A 16,838-nucleotide genomic window follows, 5' to 3' on the forward strand; every position below is an offset into this window, starting at 1 on the left:
CACATTTTAAATGAAAATAAAAACTTTTTAGAAGATTATTTCTAATTGTGTGGTAATCATTTAGTAATAAACTGTACTAAATTTGGGTTTTGCATACTTCAAACGGCTTTGGATGGCGGTGTTTGAAATACTTAGTTTGGAATTGGTAAACTTGTTTTGCGGTTAAATGTTCTAATAGTGTATGTGTTTAATTTTTTAATGCTTTTTTATACTCGGTGGATATCTATCCAGGATTTTTCCAGGTTTGGAGAGACTTTTAGTCTTCTTAGGATTCATTCATCGCTTGGCGAGGTGAAAGAGCATTTAAACTATCCATCGATCATACTTTAATAATCCCAACTTCCCGGCTAATGACAGATTATGCACCATCGTGCGATCGTTCATACATGCTACGTAACAAATAATTGCATCATAGCAATAGCGAGCGTAATGTGGTGCTTGACTTTTTTCGCCACCTTTTTTCAATGTCCTAATACTTGTAACAAGTGCCGACGTCCAGTACATATCCCTTCCCAAATGCGCCCCATCAACACCGCGTTGAGTAATTTGTACGAGCACAGCGACAATGGTTTGAATGGGGCCCGCTATTTTAAAGCACCGCGCCCAATATCTGCAGTAGTATACGAGGCGTTCCCAGATCAATTTAATATTTAGGTCACAGTATGTTTCATTCCTACACCTTAAAAAAAGCCATACGCCGAAACCGTGCACTGTTTAATATTAACAACTAGAGAACATTTATTGAATGTTTATTCATTCTTCTCAAACATTAATGGCATTTCTTTATAATTAATCTTTAGTATTAATCTTCATAATGCACAAAACAGTTTTATGTTAGAAACAAACAAAATATAACTTTTGAGGATACATCCGTGATAGTGAGAGAGTAAAAAGGGAAGTGCAACCAACTCCGACGCTATCGAGCAAGGTGAAATGGTAATTCGAGTTTGGCAACCGTAACGCTTCCGAATTCAAATTAATTTCTATGCGTTAAAAACATACGATTACGTTCGCATTGCGCCACACTTTCCGACCGCTGTGTGGTTCGAATCAGCTTGGCAAATATTGCCTGCCGCTTAGGTTTACCGTTTGACTTATGTGCCAAGGAAATAAAACCAGAGAGTGGAACGGCTCTAGTTAATGGTATTAGGCGAAACTAAAGAAGTACCAAAAAAGAAACAATACAAAACACTGCGTACTGTGTGGATCTTACATCAAGACAGGTTATAATATTGCAGTATACCTTGACTAATTTTTGAATTTCTCGAGAATTGTTTGAGCGTGAGTCCGGCATTCTCATAGCATGTTCCATAGTGATGGGTACGCGGAATCGCATCCACGGTTCCAAAACGCTGCCAAGCATTGCAACTCTGGCTAAATAAAATTGACCGAATTAAACTATTCGGAACAGCCTGAAGCTGTTTTGGAACCGTCCTGAGCCGCTAATTGGCAGGTGCCTCCCGTTTGGACCCTATGACGGAGTGATCTTCCGGCCTCCTGGTATTTCGTCGCATTGCGATGTAATAATCTATTTTTTTATTCACTTACATACCAGTAGCTTTGCCAACTAGCTTTATTAAGTATTTAAGTGACAAAGGGTGCAGGATCCCTAACACAGAGCTACGGTTTGCATGGGAATCGAGCCCGACCAGCCTTGCAGGTGCTTCAACTATCAGAAAAAAAGAAGAGTAATTTGGCTAAGAAACAGTGAAGTACAATATATATCAATATATTAATCTGTGGTCAGCGGACTTCTCATTTGTGGCTCGCGGCTTAGTCCTAAAGCAAAAGTAAAGCCCATAGTTTCTGTGTTAACGGTATGAAAAATCCTAAATTTGTCGTACGATTAGATGTTAGTGCTTTGGGAAAATAACATACAAATTACATGAAATTCACAGTAGACTTCGTAAAATATCGTTGTAAATATAACTATTAACTATTTAGTTTCTTCAGGAAATTCGAATAATTTAGAACATCGAACTAAATATATACCGAGCAAAGTGACGCGATTTTACTTAACCATATTTTTATTGTATTAGTAAATTATTAGATTTTATTTCTCTTTAAATTGTAAATTTGAACTCTTTACTTCTATAAATGGAAAATATTTGGCAAACTACGTGCAAAACTTTGAAAACCTGTTGGTTTTATGCCACGAAACCCATAAGACCTTTCTTATTTTCATAAAATCGAATACAGCGTTTTATAAATAATGACATTCTTTTTATAAATATAATGAAAACAAATCAAAGCAAATGGATCCCAGGGAATCTAGGCATTTCGGGAAACAAAAAAGCAGAGGAACTATGTAAGAACGCAACATCATACAATTTGTTGGCAACCAAACATTTTCAAACAAATAAATTCTGAGCTTTTTTTGTTTATTTTTATAGAGAATTTGAGCCATTTGGCCTCATTTGCCTCTTTTAATCGGTTTATTAAATCTGAGCTTAAAATCTAGCATTCTTCTTTGCAAGCCATTTGTTGCTTGCAGTTACGTTCTACTCGGTATCTCGGTAAATTCTGAGCTAAGCAGCCCCTTAGCTGACCAATAAACATTATATGGTTTGAGTTCTTGTTGGCAATAAATCTAATTTTCTTTTCATATTTCCGTTTCCGTTCGTAAACGTCACTCGAATTTTAAACTTTGAATTTCAAACCTATGATCCTAATTTTATTTTAATGTGAGCGGAAGGCTTTTTGTTTTTTTTTTCAAACCCGTTTACTTACCTTTCCGTTTCGCAAATAACCTTCGCTTCACTTTGGCAGTTCCGCTTCGTAAACTATAATATTTGTTCAAAGCTTTTCGCATATTGCTTTAAGACCTGAAATGAGCATCAATCGTGTGAATGAGCACGTTATGTGTGCGTATGTGTTAATGGGTTGAGTGGGGTTATGGTTTTGCGATTACTGGTTTGGACTCGTCAGTTACTCCATTGCTGAAACGCCAGACACATTCTACGGAAATTCCCTTCTACCGTTGTAGTGAGCAGGGCTATCATTGAAAACCGGGTTTCATATGACGCTTGTATTTTTGTATATTTTCTCTTTCTTCCTTCTGATTAAAAATAGCACCTCTCAAAAATCCCCACGCTGTTAAATCCAAAATGAGGGTCTCTGCAGTCAGCTGTACAGAACGCGTTTGCACTTTTAGTGATACAGTTGGAAGCGCAACCGTGCGCCAGTGTTATATTAAACAGATCATCATCAACAAATAGAAACACGAGGGAGGGGGGAACCAGTGTGTTTTACAAACATTCCGGCAAAATGCACGTAACCATTCGCATGTGTAGCAGACAAGTTGGTGGAACATTTGGATTACTGTGTTTGGGATATCTGCTTATAATCACACAAATGATTGTAGCATCTGCTTCATCTGAAGGAAGTAAGACTGTTTCTAACGCAGCAGCAATTGTAGTGTTATAAAAAATTGCGTATGCAGCAGCTTGTAACGACTATTGTGTATGCATTTTAGAAACGGCCGCGGAAACACCTGATGCACCGTATGAAACACAAACGGCCCAATGTACGATCACTTCTGGGGATATTGAAGCTAGTGCACAAGCTTCAATAAGCAAAACCCTTGTAGGGGTGTGTGGAACAGGTAAACGTTTAATACCACAAAAAAATATACGGAAGAAGTTGTTTTATATATCTATAATGTTTAATTCGCCAGACGAGATGCTGGAAGCATTTCGAATGCTTGAGATTAAAATGCTGGAAGAGATATATAATCTTCGCAAGATGATACGCGACCCCTATTTTAACCCCCCGCCGCTGCGTCCGTCCATTTACAAATCAATAAGAAAATCGGCAACGTCATCTAATACATCGTCCAACACAACATTACCCCAGTCTAATGCGGAAAGATCCGAAGGATCACGACTTACCGTCACAGAGTCCAACAAAAAGTCTGAGCCTACGATACTGGCAACAACAACCCCTTCTTCGAAAGTTGTCTTTCCTGATGACTACGACGACGAGGACGAAGAGGACAGCCATGAGTTTTCCAACAATGGCCCCTTGAAGGAAAATAGTGAACTTGTGAAGAAACTATCGTCCACCGGGTTGAACAACACTTTTTCAGCGTCTCGCATTTCACTCGATGATAGAATGTCTTCGCCAGCAGCTCCACCGATCGATTTTAAACCCATCGACAAGCCCATCGAACAGAAGTTCCTAACGTAAGTATTTAGTTCCTGGCTAACTATCGTAAATATTTAGCTGGTAACTTTTCAAGTTATTCTACACTTTAACAGCGGAGGATTGCGAGATTATGAGGTTTACCGGTTCAACAATACCGTGATATCTTCTGGAGACGCAAAGGTATTCAAATATTTTTGGAAAATAGAACACTTTATGCAGCGAGTTCGTTCTGCCTCGAACATGGTAGGAGCTACCTTCTCCAGTCCGGTGTTTGTGATTTCTGGTTTAAATCTTCGACTTCATGCTAAAATTACAACGAAATCCGTTGGCGAAATATTGAATGTACAACTGGAGCAGCTATCAGCATCGGATGAGGCATTGCGGAAAACTCCGAACGTTATTCTAGCTTCTGGCGTGCTCTATGGACAAATGGAAACACAAAAGTTTTTCCGTCATAAGATAATGATCCTTAATCAGGCAAGCGGCATACCATAATTTCACAAAGCGATGTAACTTGGAGGCAATTTTTTGATTTTCTTTTTTTTCTATTTACAGGATAAACCATTTAGCGATTTGATTTCAACAGATCTTACCAATACTAATGCGAAATTTGAAGCTCCGCTAACAGCGTTAACGGCTGAACCTTACCTTAAAGATGACAAGTTGCTAGTAAAGGTTATAATTTTTCTGTAGGTGAATTTATGTAATTAAACAGAAAGTATACGAACAAGCATGGGAAAGAATCGAACAATTTGTTGTTATACAAATATATTGCACCGACAGTGATTAAAACCATGTCAACACTAATCAACGCTGATGTTGCTTATTTAAACATTCCATTTACCCACCAGAAATCTTGCAAACATTTTCACTTAAGCTTTACCACCGATATCCTCTAGAGATCTGTTGTTCTAGTAGAATGAGGTTTTACGATTCTGTAACTTTGTTAACCATAAACAATACGTTTCGTAAGTCGCCCGATAAGATGAAGTAAACAAATACTATTTGCTTTACAAAAGGAGGAACTATTTACAGTTTGCATCGTCCTCCTTTTGGCATTATCTCCATGTAAGGTTGAGCTAACGGATAGAGTGAACGTGAAGATTTGAAGCTGGCTAAGTCCGTTACTCTTATAAAGTCTTTCTTTGTAGTTCTGAAATTCTCAGCAACCGGAGAGTTTTCTTCTATCTCCGGCGGTGGTTGTTCTTCCTCGGATGTATTTATACCAGCACCGCCGCTAGCCGTGGATATTACGCGAACCGAGAGAGTGCTTCGGGACGGAGAGCCCAATATTATATGCTCCTGTAACAGTTACAGAAACAAAGAAAATATTGTTAATGATAGTTAGTATGAATAGAGCAATGTACAATTTCTCTAATTCTATCTAACCTTGTAATAATCAATGACTTGTTGCTTTGTCAAAGTTCGAAGCTTTTCAGCTTCAACATGAGCACGATTGAAATGATATTGTCTCAGTGAAATTTCTTGTAAATATATATTGAATTGCGTGACCAATCGCTTCGGCTTCTCAAGTAGCAGTGCAACTAACGCCTCCTTATGCCGATTAAATTCGCATTCTGCCATGTTTTCCAAGTAATCCTTTAGGGTGATAAAATGTCTCAAGTTAAATCATGCACATTTTAAAAATTATGTATAATGTATGTCCACTTACCAACGTATTGTTGAGAAAATTTTCAATACGTTCTTCGACGTACGAGGGATGTCGAGGAGACTGTACTATTATTCGCAGACCACATATACCATTCGCTTTGCGAGAACCGCAGAATACAAGATAACCGAGCTGCTCCTTGGTGCGAAGCTGCGTATAGCATCCTTCGCTCAGTAGTTGAGACAAAATGTCGACAAAAGTAGAATGGGGTTCCTGCTGGCCACATTGCAAATATAGCTCCATGCATGAACTCTTATGAAACTCGTTCGTTGCCTCAAACAGGAAGCTTTCTCCTGGGAGAAATAGGGTAACATTAGCTGGTAAGCACAAATACTGTTCCCGTTGGACATACCTGTTCCGAGCTTATATTCTCGCTTTGGTAAAAGCTGCCGAGCAAGAAGAGGAACCAGTTTCGCATCAGTGGACTTCATTTTGTCTTCCACTAGTTTCGTCATTAGTAAAGCTTTCTCCTTATTTACATTTCCATAAATGAAACATTCGACGTGCATTTGCGAAAGAAGCTGTTCTAGGAACAACTGTAACCGCTCTATGCTAAGCACTGTGAAAAATTGAACAGAACGTTGTCGGAATCTATCGTTAGATTGTAGCACTAAATCACTTAATCATACATACACTGGGTTGAATCTAAAAGCTCTTGTCTTGTCCATGCTTGTTCTGTCAGGAGCAACGCAAGATAATAGATGGCATGCTGATACGGCTGTTCTGTTTGATAGTTTTTGAGGCCCCGAATGTATTGTTCCTTAAGTATTTCAAATCTACGACGATCAATTTTAAAGTTGAACATATTATCCAACACCTTTTCCAATAAAATGACTTGCTTGTGGCTGTAACCTCCGATCGATAGCTGAAGAAGAAATGATTAATGTTAAAATTTATGTTCGCTGCTTCTTAAGCTGCGCTACATCGGTTCGGACACTTACACTAATACCAGAAGTTGTGTTGCTAACCCCAAATCCTAATCCAGCCAGGTCTGCCTCGAATAAAAATTCATTCAGATGATCTTTTAGCAATTGCACAAAAAGCCGGGTTAAATTACAGTTCAGTGGATTCGAGTATACAATCGGGCTGTTGAAGTCGAAACTCATCAACGCCTTTGGTTTGAGGAACTCCACATCCTGTTTGAACCACGTGCGAATAATGGGCGTGTCTTGTATAACGATCGGAAAGTTTTCTATGCCACTGTCGATTGGTAACAATTCAAAATCTGTCGGAATGAATGGATTGGGTTCGGGCAAACTAAGATTGTCGTTCAAGTCAGGAGTGGACCAGTACTGAAAGAAAGCACAAAGCGAATTAGTTTGAATGATTCAGAACCCGCATAACATACAACATGATGTACCTCTAATACCGATGGTTCGATCTTGTACACGCCGTATTTTGTGCCGTACCAACGTTCTTCAGCGTTTGCCAACAATTCGCACTTTTGCCCTACAATGATTAGCCTCGCTTTATCTGGAGTCAATTTACTGATGAGATCCTCGACCAGATCCGGTCGCCATTCAGTGATTAAACAGTGCGCGACAAGCACATCCTCCAGTGGAAATAGATGCATTGAACTGACCACGTTCGTCACAAGTGTGGTTGGTCCCTCTTTATCTTTGAAACGGAACAGCATTTCACACAGATTGCAGTATTCCTCAAATATCCATTTTTGGGGTTTTTTTACACGTAGCATATTGATGTACTGGAAGATGAGCTTCACCGTATCGTCAATGTGGTTGAATCCGTCCTCCGTCAAATCGACCATTACGTCAAAGCTTCCAAATCCCCTGCCCAGACTACAATAGCCGCTGATTAGCTTGTTACACCATCCTCGAGCTTTCAACTCCGATAAAATGCTTCCCTTTCCTTCGTGCCCAATCAGATGGCTCACGTAATGTTCAGGGCCAGCCTTATAATATTGTTCCAAATCCTCCATTTGGAAAGATATGGTCAACGATCTTGTATCCTTCACCGGTATTATGTAGGTTTTTGTATTCAGCTGATCATCACCATACGGCATGTCTGGCCATCTGGGAGCAACTACTTGCTTATTTTCAATCTGGGAAAAGAATTTTATCACCAACGCTTCCAGATCGTCTAAGCTTTCTTGCCCAAACACCGCCAGGCTCATGATATTAGATGAATACCACTTGTTGTGGAACGTCATCAACTCGTTGCGCACATTGATGCTGTTCAGCTTGGGACTCTCGGAAAGGGTTTGCTTATTGCCTGTGCCAAACTGATTATACGGATGTGTCGATTTGCACAGCGCCTTGTTAACCTGCTTCACACGCCACACATCTTGTGATAGATTTTTTTCGTGCTCTGAGTTTACCGCGTTAATTTCACGCTCCGTCACTTCCTCGTTAAAGAGGGGGGCAATGAAAAACTGGGAAAACCGATCCAGTGCATCTTCCAACTTGCTGGGAATCACATCAAAGTAATATTTTGTCATGTCGGAACATGTGGCAGCATTTGAGCTACCGCCATGAACTTTCAAAAAGGCAGTGTATTCGTCTTCCTTGGGGTACTTTTCTGTGCCAAGAAATAACATATGCTCGCAAAGATGTGCAAGGCCAGGGATTTGCAATGGGTCGCTAAGATGCCCAACAGCAACGGAGAGTGCGGCTGCCGATCTGTCCGTAGTGGGGTCCGATATTAGGATTACTTTCATTCCGTTCGATAGCCTTAAACCACGGTAATCACGGTTGTCCTGGACGGATTTTGTGATGGTGTTAATACGCTCGAACGGCATGTTTGCAGTGGATTGTGGTAGCGACGTCGAAGCATTCGACAGCTGTGCTTTGCCGGCAATCTCGCTCGCCATCTCAGGACTAGATTTTACTATTCTTTCGTCGGTGAACCGTTTGTTGTGTATTGCTCTTATTGGAGTTTTCGTGCTGCAAATCACAGACTGAGGCCCGTGTCTGTGCTCCATCGGATGCGATTTTATCGGAAGGCCTGTCAAAATTTTATATGGGATTTGACAGATAACGTCGGACGTGCGATTTCGTCGTACGACGGAATCAAACATTTTTGATTTCGTCGGACGCCACATCCGATTTTATCTGTCAAACTAAATGTGTGGTGTTTTGTAGGAACAATCTCAACTTAATTTTTCAGAATCGTTATATTATTAAAATCATCCAAATAATCGCAATATTATACGAAAAAGCGTTTGACAGCACGTGCGATAAAATCGCATGCGATGGAGCACAGACACGGGCCTGACTGCAACAAGCAAAACGTAAGCATTAACAGCGGAAGACGTGCGGTAATCGGTTTTGTTGTGATTTACCTTAGAGGGACGCTGAACCGTCTAGTAGCATTGCGAATGATCGGGCCTTGAATAAAGTAAGTACCACGTAATACCACCTGCGTTAACATTAACACTCACTTCTGGCAAAGATTCGTTAAATACAACTCAAGTATTAATTAGTCAACGATTGTAACCGAATGAAATGCGTATTGACGACACTCGGTAGAAATGGCAAGATGGCATGAGGTTAAGATGACATTTTCAGATACAAAAAAAAAACACTCTGTTCTTGGAAGTTTTTATCATTGCCAAATAATGAATAAAGATGAATGATAATAAATTGATAGCTAGAAAATCTGAGTAATACATTAATACATATTTATTCAATACATACGATAAAAAATGAAAATGCAGCACAACCAAAAGTTGATGAAGAATAGCTCACTGTGCGATGATTTAGATAATTTTCGGAACGTCACTTCATGCGATGTTTTCGCGCATGTCACCAAAGAAAACGTAAACAAAACCCCAAAAGCAACAATCAGCGCTGAATAATTGTTTCTTCTAAAAGTTCTCACGGAAAAAGTAGTAAAAGATATCCAGAATGGGTAAAGGGAAAGCAGAAGTTGGTACGCCTAAGTACTTGGCTAATAAAATGAAGGCAAAAGGCCTTCAAAAGCTCCGCTGGTACTGCCAGATGTGCGAAAAGCAGTGTCGAGACGAGAATGGGTTCAAGTGTCACACCATGAGCGAATCGCATCAACGACAAATTTTACTGTTTGCAGATAATGCTGGTCGCTTTATCGACGGTTTCTCTTCTGAGTTCTTAACAGGGTACTTACAAATCCTTAGGCGACAATTTGGTACAAAGCGTGTTGCTGCTAACAAGGTGTACCAGGAATACATCGCCGATCGCCACCATCTGCACATGAATGCTACCAAATGGCATTCGCTTTCAGACTTTGTCAAGTACTTGGGTCGAAATGGGCACTGTGTAGCGGACGAAACGGACAAGGGATGGTTCATTACGTACATTGACCGTGATCCTGAAACATTGGCCATGCAGGAAAAGATGGCGAAAAAGCAAAAAATGGACAAGGATGACGCAGAGAGATTGGCCGAATTTATTGAAGAGCAGGTTCGTCGAGGAAAGACCGAAGAAGAACCATGTACCTCTGGGTACTCGGAGTTGAAACGAGAAAACGAGGAAGACACTATTAAGATCGAGCTGAAACTGGGCAGCAAACAGCAACAATCGACTCCCTCGGCGGTAATAAGTAAAAGACCGTTCGATGCGCTGGACGATGGAAAGAAGGAAAAAAAGATTAAGGCTGCAACAAGTAATGGTGAAACGAAGAAATTATCGGCACTGGACGAGCTAATTCAAGAGGAAGAACAGAAAAAGGAGAAAAACAACCGAAAGGACTATTGGTTGGCTGAAGGAATCGTTGTAAAGCTGATTTCGCGCTCTTTGGGTGAAAAATATTATAAGGAAAAGGGGGTGGTTGTGGAAGTAATAGAGAAATATCGCGCCAAAATTAAATTGCTGGAAACGGGCGAAAAATTGAAGGTGGATCAAGCTCATTTGGAAACTGTCATTCCCGCCGTTGGGAAACAAATTCTTGTATTGAATGGTGGTTATCGAGGCTGTACAGCTGTGTTAAAGGCCATAAATACGGAACGATATAGCGTGACTATTGAAATTGCTTCAGGACCTCTGAAGGGAAGGCTAGTAAGCAATGTTGCATATGAAGACATCAGCAAACTATTTGTTTGATGGCTTAAACAATCCGTTCCCTGATTTCAATTAAGGTCGCAATACATTAATTTTATACTGTGGTTACATTGACTATTTTTGTTTAGAATGATAGCTAATCTATATATCACAAGGCTGGTAATTTTGCTGGTTAAACGCATTCTATACAAACAGTGCTGTACAAATTGGTATGAAACAACGTGTGGTTCTCTATGCATAATGCTGTATTGCTCCCGAGTTATGCGGTTAATGTGCTTCCAAAACATCAGTGTGTCTCGAAGTAGTGACGAAGGAGTCCATAAGAACCAAAGACACTTTAAATCCTTTGATTGATTTAAATTGTTAATTTATTCATTAATTTATTTGAAACGATTGTTGCAGACAAATCAAATACAGTAGAACGTCGATTATCCGGGGGCGGATTAACCGGCGGGCGGTTTAACCGTGCGCATAAAGCCCAATTGACATTTTCGAGCACGAATAATCGGGAATTCGAGCACATTCCCTTAAACTGGAGCCTTAAACTTCCCTTAAACTGCACCAGTTTAAGGGAATTTAGAAAAAGTCCTTTAAAATTAACTCTGAAGCGGCTTTTACGTTACTTTCTTCTAGATTCCCTCGGAAATGATGTTCCCTATCGTCATAGTCGGCCATGTTCCCATTTTATACATAAATAATATCCATTTTTTGTAAAATAACGTCACACAAAATTAGCTTTTGTTTTTCATCAAAAAAACGATAGCTATGAAAGAAAAATGAGCTCGACGGCATGGTCCATCGATAGAGGAACGTCTAATTTACGAACACACAAAATCTTGGCGCTTTCAACACACTTGATCACACACAAATCCACAATTTCAAGCGTATCGAGTACTAATCGAGCAGATATGGGAAAACAATTTCGAGCAAATGTCACTTGGAAGGTGACAGCTGTTCAAACGTACGACGAAAATTTGCAGCGATAGTCAAGTGGGCAACCAGTTTTTTGTGCAGCTCTGTAGTGTCTAGTGGTATTTTCGAAATTCATTTTTGTTCATGAACAGTTGTTAAACCTATAGTTATTGATTAAAATAATATTCTACTAACGATTAATTGATTGATTCAAGGTGAATTAATCATAAAACTAGTGGATTTTATAATTTTTATATAATTTTGACATTTCTTGGAAATCGATTAACCCGGCAACCGTCCGGTCCCGAGCTGTCCGGATAATCGACGTTCTACAGTCTTTCCCCGAGTTACGCGACACTCGAGTTACGCGAATTCGAGTTACGCGAATTTTTATTTTTGACAGTTCAGATGTCAAATCAGTACAATTTTCTCCATCAATTGTCAAATGAAAAATAATTACCGATAAATAACCAAATTTTCTACGCCAATTGCATCAAATAAGTATTAAATTACATAAATGAACTAAATTCAATCAAAAATTATGATAAATAAAGTATATTTTTGTTGTAACATGTGATATTCGACTTACGCGAAAATCCGAGTTACGCGAATGTCTCCGGAACGCATTATTCGCGTAACTCGGGGAAAGACTGTACTGTATTTGGAAGATTTTAATAGTTTAGCGATTATGAAAAATTAAGTTGAGGATGTTCCTACAAAACACCACACAATTAGTTTGACAGATAAAACAGGATGCGGCGTCCAACAAAATCAAAAACTTTTGGCTCCGTCGTACGACAAAATCGCACGTCCAACGTTAACTCATCTAAAATTTTGACAGGCCTTCCGATAAAATCGCATCCGATGCAGTACAGACTCGGCCCTTAGTCGAGAACAGGGTAGCTCTGGAACAGACTGTACGGGATTTATTCGTGGTTCGCAATAAAAGCGTAACTCGAGGATAGTCTGTAATTTGTTATTGTCTGCCGTCTGTTGTTGAGAGAAATTGAGCATCCCTGAAATGTCATCGGTCAATTTCACCGCCAAAATATACGTCATTTTATGCGCAATCGGAAACATTCTACAAAGACTGCAAAAATAAACAAATCGTTTGTGATGGCTGCCTCACCACCGAGAAGAACTTTACGCAGCTCCAATAGATTATCGCTATCATTAACTCGGAAAAAGAGAAAGGCGAAAACAGACTCCTCTTCAAATCAAGTGTCAGCAAATGTTCCGGAATCGGAGTGTTTGAATATTCCTGCCACACCAGCTGCTACGGAGCAAGTTTCGCCAGTCAAGGATCCAATAAGTGGTACAGATTCGCAAGCAGATAACAAGAAAAACACAACGATCAATTGTACTGTAACCGGTCGGAGAGATCTTTGTTCGCCTGATCCGATTATTATAGTAAGTGACGATGAAAACAATGGTGATACTCCATCGAAGAGATCCATACGGGAGTATTTTACTCCTTCGAAACATCGGACCTATAGTCCAGGATCGACAAGTACTTGGACAACGGGTGGAAAAATTAATCAAACAGGTAAAATTATCCGGTTAGATTATTAAAATCCTGCAGTCCGTTGCATTCATAATGCTTTATGTTTGTATTATTCCAGTGAAATCGTCTAATAAGAAACATGTATCGCAGAGCGTACCAAGAAAAGAAGTTGGCAAAGCTCGTCGGAAGATTTGTCCGAGTACCAACATCAAGATGCTCACGAAGAAATACTTCGATGACTCTCAAAAACGAATCACAAACTTTTTCAACAAGGATGACGATTCCGACCGGATAGGATATTGCCGTGTGCTGAAGGAATCGGTAATGCCCGCGATTATCACCGGCGATATGGATGTGGAGAAAATGTTGTGTGTAACAGTCGCTGAAGGAACGGAACAATTAAGCTTTTCGCAACAACCCTCGCAGCTTCAGCCATTAGAGACAGGCACTGGAATGAATCCAACACAAATTATGGAGCGAATTGAACGTGTGCAAAGTGAATGCTACGATCCGGAACGAGAAGCATGGAACATGGAACGTGTGGCGTTCCCAATTGAATTACCAACTGCGAGTGACAATAAGGAAGACGACGCCAATACAATACTCCAGAAAAGTGCTGCCACGATAGAGCTGAATAAGTCAAAAGAGAAATGTTCGCGAATAAGTGGCATTTCGCGACTGAGTGAGGTATCGCTGACACCAAAGAACCGATCGAGTGTAACACCCGGACTTAAAGCTCCTCGTAGTGCTAGGAGCAAAAGTGGCAAAAAAATCATGTGTCCTTCGTACAAAATTATAGCTGGGACCAATTTTGCCGTCGATGCGTTTCGTTACGGTGATATCGAGGGCGTAACGCACTACTTTCTGACGCACTTTCATGCGGATCACTATATTGGACTGAAGAAAACGTTCTCAAAACCTCTCATAATGTCATCCATAACGGCAAGACTGGTAAAGGCATTTATAAATGTTGCTGAAGAATTTTATCAAATTGTAGAATTGCATCAAAGCATAGTTATCGATGACGTGGAGATAATAGCGCTGGACGCGAATCAGTAAGTATGCAAATGACATTAATAATAACTGTCCTTTAATGGGTTTCTCCTTATTGAACTTTAGCTGCCCTGGTGGAATAATGTTTCTGTTTCGTCTTCCAAATGGAAGCAATGTGCTTCATACGGGCGATTTCCGGGCATCCTCGGAAATGGAAGAATATCCCGAGTTTTGGAATTTTCAAATCGACATTATTTACCTAGACACGACATACCTTTCTTCAAAATATGCTTTCAAATCGCAATGGGAGAGTGTGGCCGATGCTCGGGAAACTGTATCTGACTATCTGAAGAAACATATTGGCGTCAAGGTGCTGATAGTGTGTGGCAGCTACCTCATCGGCAAGGAGAAGGTTTGGCTCGAGCTAGCTATTTCTACAGGGATGAAAGTTTGGACCGAACCTAACCGATGGAAGGCACTGAAAGCGATTGCAGATTCGCAGCAGCTGTCGGTGCTTGTGGCTGATCCTAATAAAGCGAATATTCACGTTTTAGCGATGAACAAATTGTCTTACGATGTAAGTATGTTTTATAATGCTGTGAAAGTACTTGATTTTGCTATTGCTATATGTGGTGTATTTCATGTGTATCTTATATTTCGCAGGAATTGAATGAATATATGAATCAGTTTCCTGATCGGTATGAAAGTGTAATAGCTATACGACCTAGCGGGTGGGAGAAAAATAGCAAACCGCAGTACCGTGGACGAATCAACATCGTGGGAATAGAGTACTCGGAACATTCGAGTTTCGATGAATTGAAGCGATTTGTTCAGTTTTTGAGACCACACGAAGTAATCAGTACAGTGCCTTACGGAAATTCTAATCAAAATCGTACTCCAACAGTGCCTGTATCGTGGTATCAAGGTGAAATTCGTCCTCAAAGAAAGGCATTGCAACTTTCCATGACTAATTTTATCGCACTAACTTCTGAAAAGAACTCTCCAATGCCAAATCCATCATCCTCGACCTTAAAAGCAAGCTGCTTGGCGAAACGAATAAAGTTAGAAGCAAATAGGGCTACACCAACATCAAAAATGATCTCCGAGATCATAGATTTGGACAGTAGTGAGGAGGAAAGATCAGCACAAAAATCAGAGAATGGAGAATATAGTTTCGACAGTGATTGGTTGCCATGAATCTGTATGGATGATCAACATGCAGAACTTAAGAATAAAAGAAAATGATACACTGGTATCATTTCAAAACTATGTCAATTTTAGCCACTCAGACGTTTTTGGTCCAAGCTAAATAGTATTAAAAATTAGAATATACAATAATGGCTGTGCTACTGCAATGCATGTCATCAGTGCGGATGAAACGATTCGGACCCCGATTCGATGTATCATTTGCAGCTAATGATTGTATTGCATTCGATTTGGATAGTGAAATATAATATTACAGACCCAGCACAACTTTGCATGTAATTCAATTTTTATATTGTTAGAATCATATGCGGTGCGTATAGTTATCTACTTTGAAAATTTTAAATAAGTTTCATTCTGTATCACATTCATTTGTTAAAATGTTAAGATTTTTTTACTCTTTAATTTACGCTGTTCATTAGAGATAATGAAAAAATATTTGTGTTTACCTATTGCATTCCAGAAATAATCGTTGCAGAATAAAATGGGAAGTGTACGATGTAGGTTATTTGGATTAAAAATGTATAATTTATATGTTTTGATATTGTGGTTTCAATGCGTCAGCTCCTACAATTCCGGCAAAATGGATTCTTCATCTGATTTCCCTTCGCAACATGGGCTTGGCTACCTGGTTAAGAGGTACAACAATTAACTTCTCGAATTCTGTGTAGGCCGCCAAAGACACGCATGTCTACGCCATAGAAGAATCAGAACAATATATGAGCTTTCATAGAATTAATCGAGCAATGTTATTATGCTTAATTTAATTATTTATTGGTTATTTATGTTTAAATTGTCACATGATTTATCTAAATGTACCGGGTCCAACGCGTTTCTTAAAAGATTCTTTAAGGACAAAATCAAAAAGGATCATATGTTTGGGTGAGCTGAGGAGAGGGTATCTAGAGCTTCAGCCAGTCCAACTACGTTTCAAAACTAGCAACAGCCGGGAGCGTAGCTGAAATGCAGACACATTTAAATTTAGCTTTTAATGGAAGGCTGTTCAACAAAGAACAAACAAAATATAATTACGTTTATACATTCATACCTACGAAAAACCAGTGGAGGTTCACTTGCCATAAATTACCAGCAACAGTGAGTCATATCAATAGTAAAATGAGGCGAATGAAGCATTTTGACTGGAAAAACTAGTTTGTATTTCTGAACTATGTGAAGTAAAACATTTTGACATCATATGTCTGTAATAATAATATCTATAAAATAAACAAACAACATCCTGAAGTGAAATAAAAACAATATCGTTATATTAACGGTGTGCGAACTAGCGAAATGTTCACAAAAAAAAAAAAAATAATTGACTTTAAATAGCAAATCAAGTTGGTTCGATAATATGCTGCTGGTTCATGGTTCCTTGAAATGCAACGCGCGTCAACATCACGGTCCATGCCCGTTA

At 39.5% G+C, this 16,838-nt stretch overlaps 4 protein-coding genes across 6 annotated transcripts; 3 read left to right on the plus strand and 1 right to left on the minus strand.

Moving 5' to 3' along the window:
• The first annotated feature begins 2,517 nt into the window (after positions 1-2,517).
• LOC120956721 (uncharacterized) lies at positions 2,518-4,953 on the plus strand. The gene is made up of 5 exons (XM_040378424.2): positions 2,518-3,385; positions 3,476-3,604; positions 3,677-4,184; positions 4,260-4,623; positions 4,702-4,953. The coding sequence occupies exons 1-5, from the start codon at positions 3,268-3,270 to the stop codon at positions 4,837-4,839; spliced, it is 1,257 nt and encodes a 418-aa protein (XP_040234358.1). The 5' UTR covers positions 2,518-3,267; the 3' UTR covers positions 4,840-4,953.
• Positions 4,898-9,347, minus strand: LOC120956720 (insulin-degrading enzyme). Of its 3 annotated transcripts, none has more exons than XM_040378422.2 (8): positions 9,117-9,347; positions 7,176-8,732; positions 6,757-7,107; positions 6,449-6,680; positions 6,168-6,374; positions 5,819-6,108; positions 5,536-5,745; positions 4,898-5,448 (listed from the first exon to the last, which is right to left on the minus strand). In XM_040378422.2, exons 2-8 carry the CDS (start codon positions 8,643-8,645, stop codon positions 5,176-5,178), a joined length of 3,033 nt encoding a protein of 1,010 aa, XP_040234356.2. In that variant the 5' UTR covers positions 8,646-8,732; positions 9,117-9,347; the 3' UTR covers positions 4,898-5,175. The 3 variants fall into 3 exon arrangements, with proteins under 3 accessions (XP_040234356.2, XP_049465690.1, XP_040234355.2); XM_049609733.1 differs by having other exon boundaries at positions 7,176-9,045; XM_040378421.2 differs by having other exon boundaries at positions 7,176-9,049.
• Positions 9,348-9,565: 218 nt separating this feature from the next.
• Positions 9,566-10,916, plus strand: LOC120956722 (DNA/RNA-binding protein KIN17). The gene has a single exon (XM_040378425.2). It carries the CDS (start codon positions 9,682-9,684, stop codon positions 10,852-10,854), a length of 1,173 nt encoding a protein of 390 aa, XP_040234359.1. The 5' UTR covers positions 9,566-9,681; the 3' UTR covers positions 10,855-10,916.
• Positions 10,917-12,596: 1,680 nt separating this feature from the next.
• LOC120956133 (DNA cross-link repair 1A protein-like) lies at positions 12,597-15,952 on the plus strand. The gene is made up of 4 exons (XM_049609734.1): positions 12,597-13,270; positions 13,347-14,283; positions 14,348-14,798; positions 14,885-15,952. Exons 1-4 carry the CDS (start codon positions 12,787-12,789, stop codon positions 15,416-15,418), a joined length of 2,406 nt encoding a protein of 801 aa, XP_049465691.1. The 5' UTR covers positions 12,597-12,786; the 3' UTR covers positions 15,419-15,952.
• The last annotated feature ends 886 nt before the right edge of the window (positions 15,953-16,838 follow it).

The sequence above is a fragment of the Anopheles coluzzii genome, chromosome 3, assembly GCF_943734685.1.
Source record: "Anopheles coluzzii chromosome 3, AcolN3, whole genome shotgun sequence".
NCBI classification, from domain to species: domain Eukaryota; kingdom Metazoa; phylum Arthropoda; class Insecta; order Diptera; family Culicidae; genus Anopheles; species Anopheles coluzzii.

Excerpts from the sequence above, each read along its gene's own strand:
- LOC120956133 (XM_049609734.1), top strand. The coding sequence starts at position 12,787 with ATGCGCAATCGGAAACATTCTACAAAGACTGCAAAAATAAACAAATCG. Across the intron at positions 13,271-13,346 it reads TGGAAAAATTAATCAAACAG|TGAAATCGTCTAATAAGAAA; the intron begins GTAAAATTATCC and ends GTATTATTCCAG. Across the intron at positions 14,284-14,347 it reads ATAGCGCTGGACGCGAATCA|CTGCCCTGGTGGAATAATGT; the intron begins GTAAGTATGCAA and ends ATTGAACTTTAG.
- LOC120956720 (XM_049609733.1), bottom strand. The coding sequence starts at position 8,876 with ATGTGGCGTCCGACGAAATCAAAAATGTTTGATTCCGTCGTACGACGA. Across the intron at positions 6,375-6,448 it reads GCTTTTAGATTCAACCCAGT|TGCTTAGCATAGAGCGGTTA; the intron begins GTATGTATGATT and ends AATTTTTCACAG. Across the intron at positions 6,109-6,167 it reads AGAATATAAGCTCGGAACAG|GAGAAAGCTTCCTGTTTGAG; the intron begins GTATGTCCAACG and ends TATTTCTCCCAG.
- LOC120956722 (XM_040378425.2), top strand. The coding sequence starts at position 9,682 with ATGGGTAAAGGGAAAGCAGAAGTTGGTACGCCTAAGTACTTGGCTAAT.
- LOC120956721 (XM_040378424.2), top strand. The coding sequence starts at position 3,268 with ATGCACGTAACCATTCGCATGTGTAGCAGACAAGTTGGTGGAACATTT. Across the intron at positions 4,185-4,259 it reads ATCGAACAGAAGTTCCTAAC|CGGAGGATTGCGAGATTATG; the intron begins GTAAGTATTTAG and ends ACACTTTAACAG. Across the intron at positions 4,624-4,701 it reads AGATAATGATCCTTAATCAG|GATAAACCATTTAGCGATTT; the intron begins GCAAGCGGCATA and ends TTCTATTTACAG.